The sequence below is a fragment of the Hypanus sabinus genome, chromosome 19 (assembly GCF_030144855.1).
Source record: "Hypanus sabinus isolate sHypSab1 chromosome 19, sHypSab1.hap1, whole genome shotgun sequence".
NCBI classification, from domain to species: Eukaryota; Metazoa; Chordata; class Chondrichthyes; order Myliobatiformes; family Dasyatidae; genus Hypanus; species Hypanus sabinus.
In genome coordinates this window covers 59,039,632-59,063,159 of record NC_082724.1, presented here as the reverse complement: position 1 = coordinate 59,063,159, position 23,528 = coordinate 59,039,632, and the positions used below count along the sequence as shown (strand labels likewise).

General features: G+C 45.2%; 1 protein-coding gene across 13 annotated transcripts in view; it reads left to right on the top strand.

Moving 5' to 3' along the window:
- Positions 1 to 23,528, top strand: part of cacna2d2a (calcium channel, voltage-dependent, alpha 2/delta subunit 2a) — a 909,486-nt gene that overhangs the window by 795,189 nt on the left and 90,769 nt on the right. For 9 of the 13 annotated variants that reach the window (XM_059944501.1, XM_059944498.1, XM_059944497.1 and 6 more), the window contains 5 exons: positions 1,505 to 1,581; positions 2,286 to 2,303; positions 3,110 to 3,170; positions 3,656 to 3,753; positions 11,998 to 12,066. In XM_059944501.1, the coding sequence (XP_059800484.1) occupies positions 1,505 to 1,581; positions 2,286 to 2,303; positions 3,110 to 3,170; positions 3,656 to 3,753; positions 11,998 to 12,066 (323 nt within the window). The remainder of the gene's footprint in view (positions 1 to 1,504; positions 1,582 to 2,285; positions 2,304 to 3,109; positions 3,171 to 3,655; positions 3,754 to 11,997; positions 12,067 to 23,528) is intronic. The other 4 variants (XM_059944510.1, XM_059944502.1, XM_059944500.1 and 1 more) reach the window with 3 other exon arrangements.

Genomic DNA, 23,528 nt, shown 5'->3' with positions numbered 1-23,528 from the left:
CTTTTGAGCTTCAAAAGAGAGGATCAGACATGCAGACACATGATCAAAAGAATTCAATGAGGCCTAATTCAATGCACTTTTAGGTCAGAATTCTTAATGTGGAATTAATATGTATTCAGGTGGTTGATGTTCAGCATGGATTTGGCGGGCCAAAGGGCCTGTGCCCTTGCTATATCTCTCCACAACTAATACCATTTGAGAAGGTATTGGACAGCCCCTCTCTTCAACTGCTGCAGTCCATGAAGCAGGATGTCTGTGCAAAAGAGGCTTTGAAATATTAAAATGGCTTGTTAGGCCAATTCAGAAAGAATTTGAGAATCAAAGAGTCAATCAAATTGCAATGAGTCCAAAATTGCATTGCCCTCAGCCAGTAAAGACAACATATTGAAAGACATCAAATCTAAAGGACATTCATGCACTGTCTGACAGTTGTGCTATTCCAATGATTTCATGGTCACCTTGACTGAAAAGTCCTTTTTCTCCACTTAATTCAAATTCCCAGGCTGCTGTGATAAGCTTTGAACTCTTATTATTTATAGTCGTGTCACTCTAGTTCACTAACATATCCACCAACCTACCAACTTCTCGAAGATTGTGTTCAATTCTGGTCACCTCATTATAGGAAGGATATTATGGAGAGGGTGCAGAGGAGATTTACCAGGATGTTGCCTGGTTTGGAGAACAAGTCATATGAAGCAAGGTTAGCAGAGCTGGGACTTTTCTCTTTGGAGCGCCAAAGAATGCGAGGGGACTTGATAGAGGTCTACAAGATTATGAGAGGCATAGATAGGGTGGATAGTCAGTACCTGTTTCCCAGGGCACCAATAGCAAACACCAGAGGGCATATGTACAAAATTAAGGGAGGGAAGTTTAGGGGAGATATCAGGGGTAAGTTTTTTACACAGAGGGTTGTGAGTGCCTGGAATGACTTGCCAGGGATGGTGGTGGAGGCTAAAACATTAGGGGTATTTAAGAGCCTCTGGGACAGGCACATGGATGAAAGAAAAATGGAAGGTTATGGGTTGTGTGGGTTTAGTACTTTTATTTAAGGATTATATGGGTCGGCACAACATGGAGGGCTGAAAGGCCTGTACCGTGCTGTAGTGTTCTATGTTTCTATGGTTCTAAATGTATTATTATGCCATGGAAGTAGCAGAATTCAGTGTGGTGATTAGTGTTCTGCTACTACAGTGCCAGTTGTAAGATTCGGGTTCAATTCCTGTAAGGATTTTGTATGTTCTCCCTGTGACTAGATAGGTTTGTTCTGGATACTGCGGTTTCCTCCCACATGCCAAAGACATACGATTAGGGTTAGTGAGGTGTGAACGTGGTACCAGAAGCACGACAACACTCGCAGACTGCCCCCTGTCCCCGCACATGCTTGTTGATTTGATTTCACCGTTGATATACATGTGACAAATAAAGTTAATCTTTGAAAACATGTTCATCAGAGAAACCAGGTTGACTACCCAGTTGTGACATTGTCTCTCTGTTCTCTTTCCAGCCTGGCTCTTGTATTGCCGCCGTATAGTAAATATTATATTCATGCCAAGCTGGATGACCAAATCCTTCAAGCTCAGTGTAAGTATATGTTGCCAGTCTGTCTGCCCTTTGGCCTGATCTTGAACCTGCAGACACGCCAGCTGTCACTGGGCTGCAGAAAACTAATGCACTGATAGAAAGCAAGCTTCCCCGCTCACTATCCGAGTTTAGCCAATTACACAGAGGCTTCATGAAGATGGTGGATCTCCGCATTTTGCAATGCAGCAAAAAAATAAAGTCAATGTAAAATTAACATTCCAACCAGCTGGTTATGAGGCAAAAATTGGGCTCTCCTTCTCTTGCTTTCTTCTTGAATATACAATGATTCTGAAGCAGCGAACCATGCAGAGTCTGTGAAAATGTGCATGCTTTTCACCATGCTCTGCTTGGGTTTCAGTTTCTTTCTTGCTTTTTGTTTCATTCTGTTAATTTGTTTTATTTTTTTAATTTAATTTCTCTGGATTGTATGGACTTGCTTGCTGTGTTTGCTAAAGCTTTGGAATCATTTGCCCTTGGCCACCGCATGCTGGCCTTGTGTGCAGAGCACCTAGAGCTATCGGTCTAGATGTTTGCAACTGTTTGTTTGCTCTTTGGAGATTTTTATTTTGTCAGTTGCAAGATTCTCAGTATATTTATACACAATATTTTTATTCAAATAGTAATTGAATAAAATATTGTTTGTGACCCCCTTCCTACCCAACCCCTTTTTTTCTGCTTTCTCTCTCTATGATGGATTCACACAGTCCAAAACAACAGCAAGGGCAAGTATCTTAATCTCGGTCCCCTCCCCTCACCCTCTTTGTTCGGTGCCTATCCCCCCACTGCACCCAGCCTGCTTGCCCATTTACCTGCCCGTCTGACCCTTTCTCAAATTTCCTTTTCCAACCCTCTTGGTGCACTGTCTTGTTATGTCCACAATGGCTTAGAAATTTCCTTTGCATTGCTCTGAATATTTTCCCTTTAGTTACTTGCTTCCTCTTGTATGAAACTTTAATGTCCTGCTCTCTCTCTTTTTCTTTCTTTCTTCCTCTCTCACTAACTAACCCCTCTTCCCCATCCTGTCCCCCTTTCCCTTCAATGATGCTGAAGAGATATCAGTGCTGTTTGGACCCCACCCCATTCACTTCCTCCCCTTTAGTCTGTAACTGGATCCTATGCTCCACCCTTTTAAAACACAGTTTGATTGTCTCCATGTAATGTGGAGAGTTTGGCCATGTTGATGCCTATTGAGTGATATTCAGTAGCTGGCTATAATTGGTGGAATAGAAGATAGTGAAAAAAATGTAATGGTAATTACCTAAAACTATTTATAGTCCTAAAAGACTGAATTACCTCATTTTTATTGGCGAATATTTCTGTGCTCCATAAGTTAATTTGTTTTCTGGGCAACATATTGGCTACAACTGTTCTCCTGAGGTTTGCTTCGATCCCGCAGATCAATCTCTCTACCTCATTTTTTTACGAACTGCGTAATTTCTTCTCCTCTCCTGTGCTGACGATAAGATGTCTGAAACAGTGCTCCTCCCCCTCGCCAGTAGTTCCCAGATAATGTTCCTTTTTATTGCAGATTTTGAATCCTTGTTACCCAGCTCCTTTGAGACGGTGGGACATGTATTCATTGCTCCCAGGTAGCTGTGTGTATGTGTGCGCGCTTGCCCAGTCACTTCACGCTGTCTGCCCATTGTACCATTCATCATGCACCACGCAGCCCAAATCTTTACATGCCATCAGCCAGTTGACACCACTGCCACCACCCTGCTCATCACCCTCTGCCTCCCACCAGTGCTGTGACCTGTTTTTGTACCTCCTCTGGAATGGGCATCTTCCTGCTTTGGCCTGGTGCCTCACCATTATGAAATCACTGGCATATGCACAGGCTGCTGTGGCCACTCCCTAAAGGCACCTGTCCCTGCATGGTAAGCAGTAATTGCCCGGCTGTCTGCGTTAAGGAGTAGGGAACCCTCCGCAGCATGATCCTCCTCCATATCACTGTCCTCTCCCTGTACCAGAGTGACACCCTAGGGGTTTGAGGGTGAGGGCTTGTCACTGTCTCTTCCACGCCAGTATCCACTTTACCCTCATGGAATGTGTTTACACTTGGATTTCCTCCTAGGGAATACTGCAAGGACCTAGTCAAGTCAGACAACAATACCGAGTTGTTACTCAATTTCATCGCGCTGATGGATAAGTACACCCCTGACTCCAAAAACTGTGAGTACGATGCTCTTCAGGAGGACACTTTAGGACTGCCAGCTGTAGGCTTTCTGATTGTATTGCTGCATTATTCAGTCTTTATACAATCAAAGACCACGACTGACCTACAGTCTGTTAAGTGGTGCACTTACTGACATTAAAAGGAGCCACAGTCCTGAAACTATAAAGATTATCTCCAAGTTAATTCCCTTGTGCAGATAAGAGTAATGTTGTCTAAGGCACTGACATGGAAAGGGGCAGGTCTGATATTTGCATTTCATCTTACCTCTCGCTGGGGTCAGATTCACTTTTCCCAAGGAGATTTCATCTAATCTCTTGCAAAAGTATATTTTAAGTGCTGTTCTTACATTAAGGGTGCTAATCAACTTTGTAGGCTTTGTGAACCTGCAGCTATTCATTCAAGGAATGGACAAAACGATGTGAACTTCATTGGAGGGTTACCCTTGTTGATACAAATAACAAAGTTCACTAAAGATGGGTATTTTCTGACTTACAGTCATACAGTAAACCACAACAGCAGGGCCTGTTGCATGCTGGTTATTGTAGATACCCACTCTAATCTCATTTATTTGCATCAGGTTGCTGGCCTTCCATGCCTTGGCTATTCAAGTACTTGTCTAGATGCTGGTATTGTTAAGTGTTGTTGAGAATGTCTCTCTCTATCACATCCTCTAGCAGTGTATTCCAGATATCAACTGTTCTCAGTGTGGGAGACGTTCCCCTCAGATTCCCTCCAGACTTCTTCTCTCTCACCTTTAACATGTGCCTTCTGATCTTAAACACCCTCACTACAGGGAAAAAAAAAATCCATAGTCAGCCTCCTCCATTCAAGGGTAAACAAGCTCAGCCTATCCAGCACCTCCAATGACAAAAGTCCTTCAGTCCAGGCAACGTCCTGGAGAATCTCCTCTGCACTCTCTCCAGTGCAATCACATTGTTCCTATAGCTGAACTGCACACAATACTTCAAGTGCCACATAACCACTGGTTTGTAAAAGTTTGACATGACATCCCAGCTTTTATGCTTTTATCCTTCACCACCGTCTTAGTGAACTATGGATTTCATTGCAACAATGTATATATGTACATCAGCTCACACTTGTCAGGATTAAATTCCATCTGCCAATGCTTTATCCAACTTTCCAACTCTACCCTGCTGTAGCCTTAGGCATCCTTCCACAGCACACAAAACACCAAGCTTTGTGTCATCAACAGATTTATCAATATAGCGCACAACTGGTCATCGATGTCCATTCAGGAAAACATCCTTCTAACATCACCTCTGCCTCCTATCACCAAACCAATTTTGGATTCAATTAGCCAGTTAACATCATGTCTCCTGTGCCTTAACCTTCTGGGCAACCTATCATGTAGGACTTATCAAATGCTCACATAGATAATGTTGACCAGCCTGCCTTCGTCAATCTTTGAACTTATATCAAATTAATGAGATAGCATGTTTCCAGGACAATCCCATGCTGATTAATGCTATCCCTTTGAATATATTTCCAAAAATTTCTCTGGCACTGATATATATCACCAACTTTCACGTGAGAATGTATTTAAGCCTGCCAGCTCTCTCATGCCCCTAAACTGCCTCAGTCTGCTTGGCCCACTGGACTTGCTTCACTTGCCATTCTCATCTGAGTCAATCTCCCCACCTGCTGTATTGCTATTATGCTTTCAAAACCCCCTACAAATTTACTCACCCCCTCCTATTCCAACAGGAACCTCCCTGTATGCTGGTTCATCCTCCACATTATGTACAACAGATTTTAAATAGCATCAGTTGTTTGTGTTTGTGTTCAAAAAGCAGTGATTATTGTCACTTACAGTTGGTGAGAAAGAAGCAGTAAGGCAATTCAGAACTATTTTGCTCACTATGGTTTTAAGCATTCAGGCTTGGAGATGCCTGGAGTGAAATTGAAATAGAAACATAGAAAACCAACAGCACATTACAGGCCCTTCAACTCACAAAGTTGTGCCGAACATGTCCCTACCTCAGAAATTGTTAGGCTTACCTATAGCCATCTATTTTACTAAGCTCCATGTAACTACCTAAAAGCCTCTTAAAAGACCCCATCATAGCTGCCTCCACCACCGTGGCCGGCAGCCCATTCCACGCACTCACCACTCTCTGAGTAAAAAACTTCCCACTGACATCTCCTCTATACCTACTCCCCAGCACCTTAAACCTGTGTCCTTTTGTGGTAATCATTTCAGCCTTGGGAAGAAGCCTCTGACCATCCACACGATCAATGCCTCTCATCATCTTATACACCTCTATCAGGTCATCTCTCATCCTCCATCGCTCCAAGGAGAAAAGGCCGAGTTCACTCAACCTATTCTCATAAGGTATTCTCCCCAATCCAGGCAACGTCCTAGTAAATCCCTTCTGCACCCTTTCTATGGTTTCCACATCCTTCCTGTAGTGAGGTTTCCAATACTGAGCACAGTATTATAAGTGGGGTCTGACCGGGGTCCTTTATGGCTGCAACATTACCTCTCGGCTCCTAAATTCAATTCCACGATTGATGACGGCCAATACCTTAACCACAGAGTCAACCTGTGCAGCTGCTTTGAGCGTCCTATGGACTTGGACCCCAAGATTCCTCTAATCCTCCACACTGCCAAGAGTGTTACCATTAATACTATATTCTGCCATTATATTTGACCTACCAAAATGAACCACTTCACACTTATCTGGGTTGAACTCCATCTGCCACTTCTCAGCCCAGTTTTGCATCCTAACAATATCCCGCTGTGACCTCTGACAACCCTCCACACTATCCACAACACCCCCAACCTTTGTGTCATCAGCCAATTTACTAACCCATCCCTCTACTTCCTCATCCAGGTCATTCATAAAGATCACGAAGAGTAAGGTTCCCAGAACTGATCCCTGAGGCAATCCACTGCTGACCGACCTCCATGCAGAATATGACCAGTCTACAACCACTCTTTGCCTTCTGTGGGCAAGCCAGTTCTGGATCCACAATGCAATGTCCCCTTGGATCCCATGCCTTGCTGAAATCCATATACACTGTATCTACTGCTCTTCCTTCATCAATGTGTTTAGTCACATCCTCAAAAAATTCAATCAGGCTCATAAGGCAAGATCTGCCCTTGACAACGCCATGCTGACTACTCTTAATCATATTATACCTCTCCAAATGTTCATAAATCCTGCCCCTTAGGATCTTCTCCATCAGCTTACCAACCATTGAGGTAAGACTCACTGGTCTATAATTTCCTGGGCTTTCTCTACTCCCTTTCTTGAATGAAGGAACAACATCCACAACCCTCCAGTCCTCCGGAACCTTTCCTGTCCCCACTGATGATGCAAAGATCATCGCCAGAGGCTCAGCAATCTCCTTCCTCGCCTCCTACAGTAGCCTGGGGTACATCTCATCCCAGCGACTTATCCAATTTGATACTTTCCAAAAGCTCCAGCACATCCTCTTCCTTAATATCTACATGCACAAGCTCTTCAGTCTGCTGCAAGTCAGCACTACAATCACCAAGATCCTTTTCCATAGTGAATACTGAAGTAAGGTATTCATTAAGTACCTCTGCTATTTTCTGCAGTTCCATACACACTTTACCACTGTCACACTTGATAGGTCCTATTCTTTCACGCCTTATCCTCTTGCTCTTCACATACTTGTAGAATGCCTTGGGGTTTTCCTTAATTCTGTCTGCCAAGGCCTTCACATGGCCCCTTCTGGCTCTCCTAGTTTCCTTCTTAAGCTCCTTCCTGTTAGCCTTATAATCTTCTAGATCTCTAACATTACCTAGGTCTTTGAACCTTTTGTAAGCTTTTCTCTTCTACTTGACTAGATTTATTACAGCCTTTGTAACCATGGTTCCTGTACCCTACTGTAACTTCCCTGTCTCATTGGAACATACCTATACAGAACTCTACACAAATATCCTCTGAATATTTGCCACATTTCTTCCGTACTTTTCCCTGAGAACATCTGTTTCCAATCTAAGCCTCCAACTTCCTGCCTGATAGCCTCATAATTCCCCTTACTCCAATTAAATGCTTTTCTAACTTGTCTGTTCCTATCTCTCTCCAATGCTATTGTAAAGGAGATAGAATTATGATTACTATCTCCAAAATGCTCCCCCACTGAGAGATCTGACACCTGACCAGGTTCATTTCCCAATACCAAATCAAGTACAGCCTCTCCTCTTGTAGGCTTATCTACATACTGTGTCATGAAACATTCCTGAACACACCTAACAAACTCCACCCCATAAAAACCCCTTGCTCTAGGGAGATGCCAATCGATATTTCAGAAATTAAAGTCTCCCATCATGACAACTCTTATTATTACACCTTTCCAGGATCTGTTTCCCCATCTGCTCCTCAATATCCCTGTTACTATTGGGAGGCCTATAAAAAAACAATAGGCATCCATTAGTCTCGTGAGACCATGGATTTGTGCCTAGGAAGGTTTCCAGGGTGCAGGCCTGGGCAGGGTTGTATGGGTGACCGGCAGTTGCCCAAGATGCAAGCCTTCCCCTCTCCATGCCACCAATGTTGTCCAAGGGAAGGGCACTAGGACCCAAGCAGCTTGGCACCGGTGTCGTCGCAGAGCAATGTGTTGTTAAGTGCCTTGCTCAAGGACACAACATACTGCCTCAGCTGAGGCTCGAACCAGTGACCACTAAACTGATCCACTAGGCCACACGCCAACACACATAAAAACAACCAGTAAAGTTATTGACCCCTTCCTGTTCCCAACCTCCACCCACAGAGACTCCGTAGACAATCTCTCCATGGCGTCCACCTTTTCTGCAGCCGTGACACTATCTCTGATCAACAGTGCCATGCCTCCACCTCCTTTGCCTTAATCTCTGTCCTTTCTGAAACATTTAAAACCCAGCACTTGAGGTAACCATTCCTGTCCCTGAACCATCCAAGTCTCTGTAATGGCCACCACATCATATCTCCAAGTACTGATCCACACTCTAAGCTCATCTGCTTTGTTCACAGCACTCCTTGCGTTAAAATAGACACATCTCAATCCTTCGGTCTGAGCGCTTCCTTTCTCTATCACCTGCCTATCCTCCCTCACACACTGTCTACAAGCTTTCCCTATTTGTGAGCCAACTGCCTCTTCCCCAGTCTCTTCAGTTCGGTTCCCACCCCCCAACAATTCTAGTTTAAACTCTCCCCAGTAGCCTTAGCAAATCTCCCCGCCAGGATCCCCCTGGGATTCAAGTGCAACCTGTCCTTTTTGTACAGGTCACACCTGCCCCAAAAGATGTCCCAATGATCCAGAAATCTGAATCCCTGCCCCCTGCTCCAATCCCTCAGCCACGCATTTATCCTCCACCTCATGGTATTCCTATTCTCACTTTCGCGTGGCACAGGCAGTAATCACAAGATTACTACCTTTGTGGTTCTGCTTCTCAACTTCCTTCCTAACTCCCTGTAGTCTTTTTTCAGGACCTTTTTCCTTCTCCTACCTATATCAATGGTACCAATATGTACCACGACCTCTGGCTGTTCTCTCTCCCACCACAAGATATCTTGGATGAATCTGAAACATCCCAGACCCTGGCACCTGGGAGGCAAACTAGCATCCGTGTTTCTTTCCTGCGTCCACAGAATCGCCTGTCTGACCCCTTAACTATAAAGTCCCCTATCACTACTGCCTTCCTCTTCCTTTCCCTACCCTTCTGAGCCACGGGGCCAGACTCTGTGCCAGAGACCAGGCCACTGCCACTTCCCCCAGGTAGGCTGTCACCCCCAACAGTACTCAAACAGGAGTATTTATTGTCAAGGAGTACAGCCACAGGGGTACTCTCTAGTACCTGACTCTTCCCCTTCCCCCTCCTGACTGTGACCCACTTGTCTGTCTCCCATGGCCCCGGTTTGACCACCTGCCTGTAACTCCTTTTTATCACCTCCCCGCTCTCCCTGACCAGGCGAAGGTCATCGAGCTGCATCTCCAGTTCCCTAACTTGGTCTCTTAGGAGCTGCAGTTCAACACACCTGGTGCAGATATGGCCATCTGGGAGGCTGGGAGACTCCAGGACCCTCCACATCTGACACCGAGGTCAGAAAACTGGCCTCACACACATACTTCCTCTCTCGCCTCATCTCATTAATGCCTAAGCCCGTTGAGTCAAAGCCCTGTCACTCTGTTGCCTCTCACTCCGCTGCCTGCTGGATACAGTGGTCTTCTTTTTAAACCTTTCGCGCTCTACTGGCTGATGTCATGCACCTGTGCAGTCTCGCCTCTCTTTAACCCAAGTAGTAAAAAACTCCCTTCGCTCCGAAAAATCAGCAGTTCACTCACAGCCTTCTTGCTCCGAATTAACTCCGAAATGATTTCATTACTTCAACAAGTTAGGACCAATGAAGAATTTGAAGGTATTGCCAATTATCTTGAATGTTTCAATGAAAATGAAGATTTGGAGGATGTAATTGTCGAAACCATTGTATGAAGGCAGTTCATTATCTGTACTGGCAATCTGCACATACAGTCAATGACAAGAACACAGCATCATACACTGGATGAATTCCTCAGCTGATAACTGTCAGGAACTAATACACAGTTTTATAGTACTGTGTTGATATTGGTAATATTCTAATTTGTTCTGTATTTCATTTAATTGCATAGTTTGTTACTCAGGTAAATGGTAATTTGTTAACTCTTTTTTATACCTTTCTAGCTATTTCTATGCAACTTCAGCTAATTGAGGCAATTGCTTAATTTGGTCCAATTAACTGGAATCCACTGTATATATTTTTATAGTAATTTATATTTTATGTACTGTATTACACTTCTGCTACAAAACAACAAATTTCACAACACACGCTCAGTGGTCATTTTAATTAGGTACAGTGTGTACACCCCCTCATTACTGCAAATATCTAATCAGCAACACAATGCATAAAGGCATGCAGACGTGGTCAAGAGGGACAGTTACTGTTCAGGCCAAACATCAGAATGTGGAAGAAATTTTGTGATCTTGAAATAAGAATAATTGTTCATATCAGAAGGGTTAATTTGAGTATCTCAGAATCTGCTGATCTGGTATTTTCATAGACAACAGTCTCTAGAGTTTACAGAGAATCTTGTGGAAAACAAATACATCCAGCGACAAGCAATTCTGTGGGCAGAAATGCCTTTTTAATGAGAGAGGTCAGAGAGAGGTTCAAATTTACAGGATGGTGATAGGAACTCAAGTAAACACGTGTTACAAGAGTGGTGTGCAAAAGAGCATCTCTGAACACAGAATGCATTGAACCTTGAAGTGAATGGGCTACAACAACAAAAAACCACAAACGTACACTCAGTGTCCATTGTATTAGCTATAAAAGGTGCCTAATAAAGTGGCTACTGAGCATATATCAGTGATAGCAAACTGATTCTAATTCTGACTCTGACCCTGGCTGCAGGGAGTTAACAGATCATTCTGAAGTCTCACTCTTGGTCACAGCAGCACCTGTCTGTTCCCTTCACTGTTGTATCCCCAGTACTATTGCTCACCTAGACTCCTTCCCTTCCCTGCTGTGATTAGAGCCAAGCATGATGCCACAAATTCTGCTGCTGTCGTGTTTCTCTCCCCCAACAGTGAGAGAGAGAAGTGACCGCAGGGCACTCCTGCAATAGCTGCCTGCCTTGACTACCCTTCCTACTGGCCCCTTTCTCCCTCTGGCATTGAAAGCACGTAAGACTGACAAAGAATGATTAATAAAAGTGGTGAGAGAGTAACAGAAATATTATGACTCTAATCTAACATAATTATAACTATTTTATTGTTACCCCTTTCAGAGAGGCACCATGTTTTCCCTCTTTATCCAATAAAAGGAATTTGATATCCAAACATCAGCACAACACAGCAGTTTAATGGAGAAGGATTGGAGTTTATCAGTGGGGTAAAAGTTTAACAAGCATTTCCTCTGATGGTTTTTTTTGTACAAAGATGGTTTTGAGGGCAACCTTAGCCACACTGGAGCTATCTTGTTAACTGTGCAATGATTTAGCCTTGTTATATAATGGGATGAAGTAGGAATGTGTGTGCCTGCAACTCCATACAGGGGAGCATGCATTACCCAGGGGTACAGTGGGGGATTTCTGGGTCTGATGGGCGTCACAGGAGCCCGAGTGCATTCTGAATAGCAACGACCATATTATAATCCTAAACTGTAAATAGGGTGTATCAAGAAGTACTGTGATATTGGATTAATCTGAACCTATAATTCCCTGAATCACAGGTCCCTGCAGGGAGTGCACCCAACACATCACGCAGCCTCTCCGGACTCTGGATTGGGGGATTGCCAAACGTAATGTGGATTTTCTGGTGTAGTCTATTTTGTCATGTGCTTTGTTGATATCATTCTGGAGGAATGTTGTCTCATTTTTTAACTGCATTGCATTTGTGGTTTTTAAATGACAATAAACTGAATCTGATCTGATCTGTAGATATGAACCTCCCACTATTCAGGACATTTACAGAGACAGGTGTGATAAAAGGGCCCGGTGGATCACTAGGGACCCAAATCACACCAACCACAAACTGTTCCAGCTGCTACCATCCGAGAAACGGTACCATAGCATAAAAGCCAGGACCAATAGGCTCAGGGACAGCTTCTTCCACCAGGCCATCAGACTGATTAATTCATGCTGATATAATTGTATTTCTATGTTATATTGACTGTCCCGTTGTACATACTATTTATTATAAATTACACATTGCACACTTAATTGGAGACATAACAGAGATTTTTACTCCTCATGTATATTAAGGGAGTAAGAAATAAAGTCAATTCAATTCAGTTCAATAGTACTGACTAACTGCAGTACATTAGGGTAGGAAGTTCAGTCAACCTATGACTCAGCACGAGTTACGGATTCCTGTTGGAGACATGACTGTCCTACAACCATTTCCTCAGCCCTTCCCGTCAATGACACTCACGCCTCTGCTTTGCTCACCATTACCAACCTTCCCCTATGTCTTCTGCCACTGCGCAGATCTGCATTTGTGTGTATCTGCCACATCTGCCTGGTTCCTCCCAGAAGATGGAAACACAAGAGACTGCAGACACTGAAATCTGCAGCAGCACACAATCTGCTGGATAAACTTAGCAGGTCGGGCAGCATCCCTGGGAGAAAAAGTACCGGAAATGTTTTCAGTTGAAACTCTGCATCGGGACTGAGAGTGGAGAGGCAAGGTGGCCAGCTTCAAGAGGAGAAGGAGTGTGGCAAGAAAGGATTCTGGGGTCATCAGAAGACTGTGGGGAGGGGGGTGTAGGATGAGATGCAGGTACTGACCTAGTGTCAGGTAGGGGAGTGGAAGCTGGGATGGAATTGGGAGACTATGGCAGGTGAATGATAGATGAGGCAGGCAGAGAAAGAGAGAGGGGGGAATGTGGGATGAGAGGGTGTGAAGATGTAAGACAACTGCTGAAGGAGGATAAACAGGAAGACCAAACACTACCAGAGCTGGATGCAGGTAAGAAAAGGAGCGGAGAATGGGAACTGAAGTCAATAGGCAAGAGTGGAGGAGATGCAAATGAGCCTTTGCCTCCCCTGGTGCAGGAAGCCATGTAAGGATTTTGTTCAGATACTGCAAAGGCAAAGGGACAAGCCACGGGTAAGGGAGGGATGGTGTGGAGAGTGGACCAGAGAGACATGGAGCTGTCACATACCCCATCAAATCCTGCACTTTCATTCCTTCTCAAACAAATCCCATGCCATTCTTTACCCCCAGCATCTGCTGGATGTCCATCTACCTCACACCTGATTGCCTGAACCCTATCCAAAACCATCACATGAGCCTGACTTTCTCTGCCTCAGTCACCTGCCTGGTTGTGTTATGTCCATGAATTCCCATTCTGCCTGCAGCCTGTCACCTAAATGAACCCTGTACAGACCCCACATTATCAACCTGACCTCGCCCATATCTACCTGTCCCACTCAACACCCTTCTATCCAACTGAACCCTGTCCAATGCCTACATCATCAACCGATCTCACCTATATCTACCTGTCCCAATCAACACCCTTCTGTCTGCCTCAACATCAGCTCAATGGCCAGTTGGCTGGATCTTTCAGCATTTGGCTGCCCCCACCTTTTCTATTTGACATCTCCATCACCTGTAACACCTCCCATTTGCCCCAGCACTGACTGCATGCATGACCTGCTGTATACCTGACTCTACCTGCCTTTTCATCAGCGTGAATCCCCATCAGATACCTAACTCCTATCATTTGCCCAAACCCTCAGTATACCTTGCTTCGCAGGGTAATCTAGTGTTTGGCACAATGCATTACATGTGTTCCAGTTCCTTACCACAGTCCAAGCACATGCCAGTTGGTAAGTTAATTGGCCATTGTAAGTTGTCCAGTGATTAGGCTCAGGTTAAATCAGGGGTTTGCTGGGTGGTGCAGCTCAAAGGGCTGGAAGGGCCAGTTCTCTGTATTGCAATAAATAAACAAATAAATAAATGAGCAAATAAGTAAGTCAGGCTCTCCCATCCTCTCCTTGATCATACCTTCATCTGTTTGTAAGCCTAACTCAGCCCCTACATTTGTCTAGCTTACATTTCCTTCCTGTCCTCTATCCCATTCCCTAGATCATCCCATCATCTGTCCGAGTACATTCACCAGGCTCCATCACCCCCAGCTCCAGATCCAGACCAGGACCGTTATTACTGCCGCTGGCTCCTACAGCTTGTCTTATTCCTCTACTACACCCTATCCTCCCCGCGACTCCTAACCTTCCCTCTAACCCTCATCCCCCTCCATTCCTCTGATCCCTCATCCTCCCCCGACCCTGCTCTCCCTGACCATCCCAACCCCCATCTCCCTCCTGAGACCTCCCACTCTTTACCCTCCTCTGACCCCAGCCCCAACCCTTGCCGTGTCTTCATCATCCCCTCTGACCTTCCCCTCTCTGAGGCAGAATGTTCTGTCCTTAGCAAGGGCCTCACTTTTGTCCCCCTCTGTCCACACCTCAGTGAGTTCCGTACCCGCCATGACGCTGAACTCTTCTTCCATCACCTATGTCTCCGAGCCTACTACTTTATCAAGGATTCCCCTCCCCATGTTGATTACCCCTGCTCCCGCCTTCAACCCTCCTCCTCGATCTTTTCATCTCCAACTGTCACTGAAACATCAACCATCTCAACTTCACCTCTCCTCTCTCCTGTTCCAACCTCATTCCCTCTGAATACACTGCCCTCCACTCTCTCTGCGCTAATCCTAACCTCACCATCAAACCCGCAGACAAAGGTGGTGCTGTAATAGTCCAGCAGATGGACCTCTACCTCAATGAGGCCAAACGGCAGCTCTTTGACACCTCCTATTACTTACCCGTGGAACAGGACCCCACCAGCAAACAACAAACCATTGTCTCCTGTACCATGACCAGCCTTATCAACTCCGGAGATCTTCCATCCTCATGCAAAAAACTCATGATTCCCACACCCTGCACTGCTCAGTTTTACCTCCTCCCCAAGATCCACAAGCCTGACTGTCCTGGTAGACCCATAGTTTTGGCCTGCTCCTACCCCACCAAACTTGTATCTGCCTACCTGGACTCCATTTTGTCACCCACAGTTCTGTATCTCCCCACCAACATCCGGGATACATCCCATGCCCTCCACCTCTTCAATAACTTCCAGTTCCCTGTTCCCGACAGCTTCATTTTCACTATGGATGTCCAATCCTTATACATTCCCCATCAAGAAGGCCTCAAAGCCCTCCGCTACTTTCTTGACAATAGACCTCACCACCACACTCCTCCGGTTGGCGGAACTGGTACTCACACTTAATAATGTCTCTTTTGGCTCTTCCCACTTTCTTCAGACCAAGGGTGTAGCTATGGGCGCTCGCATGGGTCTCAGCTATGCCTGCCTCTTCGTTGATTATGTGGAAAAGTCTATGCTCCAAACCTATACTGTTACTGCTCCCCAACTTTTCCTTCGCTACATTGGTGCTGCTTCCTGCACGCATGCTGAGCTCATCAATTTCAACGACTTTGCCTCTAACTTCCACCCAGCCCTCAAATTCACTTGGTCCATCTTGAACACTTCTCTCCCCTTTCTCGACCTCTGGAACTCCATCTCTGGAGACAGACTGTCTACTGACATCTTCTATAAACCCACTGACTCTCATAACTACCTCAAATATAACTCTTCCCACTCTGCCAAATGCAAAAATGCTATTCCCTATTCCCAGTTCCTCCATCTCTGCTGCATCTGCTTCCAGGATGAGGCTTTCCATTCTAGGACATCTCAAATGTTCTTTTTCTTTAAGGATCGTGGTTTCCCATTTGGCGTCATCAATGATGCCCTCACCCACATCTCCTCCATTTCCCGCACTTCAGCCCTCTCCCCATCCTCACGTCACCACAACAGGGACTGAGTTCCCCTTTTCCTCACCTACCATCCCACCAGCCTCCAGATCCAGCATATTATCCTCCACAACTTCCGCCACCTTCAACAGGACTCCACCACTAAGCACATCTTTCCCTCTCTACCCCTCTCCGCTTTCCACAGGGATTATTCCCTCCACGACTCCTTGGTCCACGTCCCTTCCCACGGATCTCCCACCTGGCACTTATCCCTGCAAGCGTATGTGCTACACTTGTCCATACACCAATTCTCTTACCACCATTCAGGGCCCCAAACAGTCCTTCCAGGTGACCTGTGAGTCTGTTGGGGTAATCTATTGCATCTGGTGCTCCCAGTGCGGCCTCCTCTACATCGATGAGACCTGACGCAGATTGGGGGACCACTTCGTCAAGCACCTCCACTCCGTCTGCCGCAACAGACAGTATCTCCTGGTTGCCACCCACTTCAACTCTGCTTCACATCCCCATTCGGATATGCCCATACATGGCCTCCTCTACTGCCATGATGAGGCCAAACTCAGGTTAGAGGAGCAACACCTCATATACTGTCTGGGTGGTCTCCAGCCCCTTGGCATGAACATTGAATTCTCCAACTTCTGGTAATTCCTTCCCCCTCCCTTCCCCCATTCCAGTTTCACTCTGCCTCCTCCTCCAGCTGCCTATCACCTCCCTCATGGTTCCGTCTCCTTCTACTACCCATAGCACTTTCCCCTTGCATTCCTTCTTCACCTTTCCTGCCTATCCCCTCCCCCACCCCTCGATCTTTCCCCTTACTGGTTTTTCACCTGGTACCTACCAGCCTTCTCCTTCCCACCCTCCCCCCACCTTCTTTATAGGGCCCCTGCCCCCTCCCTCTTCAGTCCTGACGAAGGGTCTCAGCCCAAAACATTGACTGTTCATTTCCACGGATGCTGCCCGACCTGCTGAGTTCCTCCAGCATGTTGTGCATGTTGCCTTCACCAGTATCAGCCTGACCCTTCCCTTCATCTGCCTGACACCCATTATTCCACCAGTTCTGCACCTGCATGATGCCATCCCCACAACAAAGCTATCTGGTAACTCTAGGTTTCTCCCAAGTAAATTTCCTGGCTGCAATCCCATCAATCAGCAAAATAACTGTTTGGGCTTTCATCACATGCCTGACATACCTATTGTCTGCGCAATACTTCCCCCAGTAAACTGCCCAAACCCTCACCTAACTGGGTACTAACTAATTACCCACTATCTGAACATAGAACACTACAGCATAGTGCAAGCCCTTTGGCCTATGATGTTATTCCAACCTTTTAGCCTACTCCAAGATCAATCTAACCTTCCTTCCTACACAAACTCATCATTTTTCTGTCATCCATGTGCATACCTATGAGTTTCTCTAATGTCCTTAATGTATCTGCCTCTACCACTACCCTGGCAAGGTGCCCCATGCACCCATCATTCTCTGTGTAAAAAACTTAGTTTTGTCATCCCAGCGACACATTCGTCCAATCACTTTAACCATGGTATTAGCAATTCCACCCTGGGAAAATGTTTCTGGCTGTCCAATCAATCTATGCCTCTTATCATCTTGTATACCATATATCTGTGCCCACAGCCCTCTCCACAACCAGTCCACCCATCACTTGTCTTGCCCCTGCCCAACATCTGCTGGTGAGATTGTTATTCAGGAAAAGACTGAGCTTGATCTTTCCAGCAGCACTGGGAGGCCTTGACTCTGAGCTTCATAAGATCAAATACTCTGTCAGTGTATTCTATGATGATCTGATTCTAAGGCTGGTAGAGATGGGGAAACTTGGCTTGAGTGATATTGAATTGAATCGAATTGACTTTATTTCTTACATCCTTCACATACACGAGCAGTAAAAATCTTTACATTGTATCTCCGTCTAAATGTGCAATGTGCAATCATATTAATTTATAATAAATAGAATGGTCAATGTAATATAGAGTACACTCAAATCAGCGTGAGTTAATCAGTCTGACAGCCTGGTGGAAGAAGCTGTTGGTTCTGGCTTTTATGCTGCGGTACCACTTCCCGGATGGTAGCAGCTGGAATAGATTGTGGTTGTGGTGACTTGGGTCCCCAATGATCCTTCGGGCCCTTTTTACACACCTGTCCTTGTAAGTGTCCTGAATCATGGGAAGTTCACAACTATAGATGCGCTGGGCTGTTCACACCACTCTCTGCAGAGTCCTATGATTAAGGGAGGTACAGTTAAGGGAGTACATCACCAGGCGATGATACAGCCAGTCAGCATGCTCTCAATTGTGCCCTTGTAGAAAGTTTTTAGGATTTGGGGTCTATACCAAACTTCCTCAACCGTCTGAGGTGAAAGAGGCACTGTTGTGCCTTTCTCACCATACAGCTAGTATGTACAGACATCATGAGGTCCTCGGTGATGTGGGTGCCGAGGAACTTAAAGCTTTACCCTCTCAACCCCAGATCCATTGATGTCAATAGGTCTCCATTCCTCCTGTAATCCACAACCAGCTCCTTTGTTTTTGCGACATTGAGGGAGAAATTGTTTTTTGTCACCACTATGTCAGAGAGATTACTTTTTCCCTGTAGGCCACCTCATTATTGTTTGAGATAAGGCCAATCAATGTAGTGTCATCAGCAAATTTAATTAGCAGGTTAGAGCTGTGGGTGGTGATACAGTCATGGGTATACAAGGAGTAAAGGAGGGGACTTTGTACACAGCCCTGAGGGGCTCCTGTATTGAGAGTCAATGGGTTGGAGGTGAGGGAGCCCACTCTTACCACCTGCTGGCGATCTGACAGGAAATCCAGGATCCAGGTACACAAGGCAGGACAGAATTTGGGGTTCAGAAAGTGAGCTATTATGGTAATGCTTAGTATCAGCTCTTAGACTTATGCTATCCTGTATACTGCATCTAACTGACCTAATCATGCTCCAGATCAACACTGATACTATTCCCTGCCCAGAATCATATGCATCCGACAGTGCTCCTGTCAGTGTGAGTTGGTTGGATATCTGCTCACTAGAGAGGATCACTGCCCCTGTGAGCAAGCATGGAGTCAATGGACCAAGATTACTAAAGGTCGATGTTGAACAAGCACCCGATGAATTGAGTCCCATGATCAGCAATCAAGAAGCAACCTGCCCCAATGACTTTCAAATCATTGTCCTGGACTTCAATCCTCAACATGCCACCTGTAGCACCAGGGGTCCCAATACACATGACCACTACTATATTATGATTAGGAATGACTACCATTCAATTCCTAAACCACATTCCAGGAAATCTGGTCATCTGGCTGTCCTCTTCCTACCTGCCAACAAGCAGAGGCTAAAAAGCAAGAATCCAGAGGTAGGGACAACAAAGAGGTGGTCATGACAGGCAGAGGAGTGGTGGACTGAGGACTCATCAGAGGATCTAAATGAATATACAACGGTTGTCAAAACAGTCGTAGTCAAGTGTGTCTCTACAAAATCATTCTGAGTCTTCACCAACTAGAAGTCCTGAATGAACCATGAGATCCATAATCTGCTGGGGGCCAGATCAGTGGTGTTCAGTCTGGTGACCAAGTAAATTAAAAAGGTCCAGGTACGACCTCTGGAAAACATCTCACATGCAAAGTGGCATTTCCAGACCAAACTTGAATCATAGAAAGATGCTCGACAGCTGTGGCAGGACTTGAATGCCATCACCTCCTACAAAGTAAAACCGAGCAACATAGGTGACAACGAGGCTTCACTACCAGATGAAGTCATTGCCTTTTATGTTCACTTTGACCAACAGAATATGAAGGCTTCTTCACAAACTCCCATAGCCTCGATAACCTTGTGTCTGAAGCTGATGTGAGAGCGTCCTTCAGGGGGGTGAACCCATGGAAAACATCTAGTCCAGACCAGAGTACTGGTCCTGAGTACTAAAGACCTATGGTGAATGTACAGCCTCTGGAAATTAAAACTGAAGACCTCGAAAGATTGCTGTACCAGAGGGACATCAGGGACTGCTGTGTACTTTGCTTCACAGAAACATAGCTATACCCCCGCCATTTTGGACATAGCTCTACAGCTCAATGGTTTCACAGCTCTCCACAAAGACTCGACAGCTCAGACTTTTAAAGGTAGAGGAGGTGGAATACGCATTATAATTAACTTATCATGGTGCACAAACGTGGTGGTTCTGACTCAGTCCTGCTCACCTGACCTGGAGCACATAGTAGTCAAATGGTGTCCATCTTATCTGCCAGAAGAGTTTTCCGCTATTACCCTGGTAGCAGTATACATTTCACCTCAACTACATACTGAGCAAAATGGGATTATTGCTTTTGAACTGGGGGCTTGAAGATTGGTTCCCCACCCCTTTCCCTTTATCTCATGGCCCATATTCCCACTGTCCTGTCCTATCAGATTCCATCTTCTTCAGCCTTTTATCACTTCTGCCTATCACCTCCCAGCTTCTGACATCTTTCTTATGCTCACCCTCCTTCACTTGTGTAGCATCCTCCTCTCACCTGAATCCACCTAACACCCACCAGCTCGTGCTCCATTTTCCATTGACTTCTGCCTTCTATCTTTCATTTAAAATGTTGACTGTCCATTTCCCTCCAAAGATGCTGCCTGACCTGCTGAGTTAGAGCATATGTGGAACATAAAACACCACAGCACACTACAGGTCCTTTGGCCCTTGATGTTGTGCTGACCTTTTAACCTGTTCAAAGGTTCAAAGGTCCAATTTAATGTCAGAGAAAGGAATACAATATACATCCTGAAATGCTTTTTCTTCACAAACATCCACAAAAACAGAGAAGTACCCCAAAGAATGAAAGACAGTTAAACATAAGAACCACAAAGTTCCCTTCAGCTCCCCCCACGTGGAAATGGCAGCGAGCAACAATCTCCCCTCCCCCCACTGCCAAAAAAGCAGGCATCGGCACCACCACTGAGCACTCAGTGTGAGCAAAGCAATACCAAAGACACAGACTTGCAGTTACCACAAAGACTTTGCATTTCACCCAGTATTTGACATACCACAGGTTCTCTCTCTCTCTCCCTAATAAGGGAGAAAAAGGTGTCTCCATTTTCCTAGCGAGTGGGGTGACATAACAAAAAAAGTCTGTTACGTCACTTTTTTCAAGCTCTGTGCCCAAAGGTCACAAAGATCCTGGGTCTTTGGGCCCACAGCAGATATCCTAATACCCCCCCCCCCCCCCACGACACACGGGTCTCCTGTTGTGACACCGACCCTCGACCCACCCGTCTCCAGAGCCCTGAGATCTTATGCTTCCAAATTCGAGCCGGGCTCTCAGGCTGAGCCCTTGGCATGCCGAACATCGGCTGGTCCTGAAACCCTGAGAGCGGGTCCCATTCCCACAAAGAACCGAAGTCAGCGTGTAACTCCAGGTCAGGGTCTTCAAAAGAACCCTGAAAGGGAAAGATAAAAATATTAAGAATGGAAATAGAGCTGTTTCCAAAGATGCAAGCAAAGGAGTCACTGTTTAGCGCCAGCTTAACTCTGCCTCCGTCTCTAATATCAACCTAACACTTACCTCCTGCAAAAACTATGCCTTTTTCTGTCATCCATGTCCCTATTAAAGAGTTTCTTAACTGTGCCTAATGTACCTGCCTCTTCCACCACTCTAGCAATGCATTCCATGTACCCATCACTCTCTGTGTAACTAATCACCACCCCCTACTTTTGTTCCTCTAGCACTGCGTGTGTTGCTCCAGATTTCCAGCAAGCGCAGTCTTTCTATGTCTTCCCTTGACTCTGTTTTAAAGGCGGCTGGAGGAGCCCCCAGCCACTGCTGACCGTGGACAGTCTCCTTCCTAATTCACACCGGCCAAAGTGAGTCATCGTCCATCAAACACCAGCAACCTGCCTCTGCCATCATTTTTTATTCAAGCTTCGTGCGAGGCTGCTGCGACAGGCACATTGACAGCACATTCTATCAACTTTGATGATTGAAAGTTGACCATTTTACTTTTCCTCCATTCATTTTTCAGTGCTGAGTTTTATCCTGCCCCCGATTTTCCCTAAGAAAATGGTGGTGAGCTATCTTCCTAGGCTGCTGCAGTCAGTTTACAACAGCAGAAGCTTGCAAGGCCATTTTGAGGGCACATCAGAGTCATTGCCGTGTCCAACTCACACAGGACAGAATCAGGCCCTTCATCCCATCTTCTATCAAGTACCTATTTACATGGCACAGTACCCTAGTGATATGCATAACACTATTACAGGCCCAGCAACCTGGGCTCAATTCCTTTGCTGCTATAATATGCTTGTGCGTTCTACCAGTGACGGGGAGGATTCCCTCCCTTATTCCAAAGATGTATGGGTTTTTCAGAATCAGAATCAGGTTTATTATTACCGGCATGTGACGTGAAATTTGTTAACTTAGCATGAGGATGAGTAGAGTGAGGGGAGGATCACTCAGGGAATGTCCCTGGAAGAGTAGGTAGGGGAGATCTTTAATGAATACTTTGTTTCAGTGTTCACCAAAGAGAGGGACTAGATAACACAGAACAGGCTAATGTACTGGTGCATGTTGAGATTAAGAAAGAGGTAGTGTTGGAGCTTCTGAAAAACATTAGGATAGGTAACTTCCCACCACTATACCAGAGGCAGCATTCTCTTTATCTCTTTATCTTTACTTACGACCCCATAAGCTTTGGTAGCCAGCACATCATTCTCCATAACTTTCATAAAAGAGGATCCCAGGATAGATGTGTCCCCATGGCCAGAAGGTTTGGAAATGAGCAAAGAGATTGCTGGGGCATTGACAATAAGCTTTATGTCAAACCTGGCCACAGGAGTGGTAACAGAGGATTGCAGAATACCAAAACTTGTTCTGTTGTAATAGGGATGAAGGATTCTAGTCTTTAAGTCCATGATTTTTCTTTACAAGTCAGGAAAGAGGCACAAAACTTGTTGCTTCATGATAATTTTATTAGGAGTTGATCAAACAGAAGAAAACTTAACTGTTAGTCACAGAGAAGGCTTAAGATTCAAGAATATGACGCCTAGCACAAAACAGATACTTTATACCCAGAGATAAGAAAAACTCCATTTAAGTCACATTTAAGTACTTTTATTATCAAATTATTTATACTTTATATAACCTTGATATTCTATAGATAATAATAAACAAATAAGAAAATACTTATTCAATTTTGCAGTAAAACCTAACCAATAAGAAAATATTTATTTATGTAGTGAAGAACAAAGAAATTTCCAGAATTATACTTTATATAGCTACTAGAGACATATTAAACTGTTAAGCATATAAAAACGACTTCAAAAGCAAGCAGATAATTGTTAAATCACATAGCAACTTCCCCCTCACCTGATTTCTCTTATCACTTGCCAGCTTCCTCTCATCCTACCTTCTTATTCTGGCTTTTTCCCCCTTCCTCTCTAGT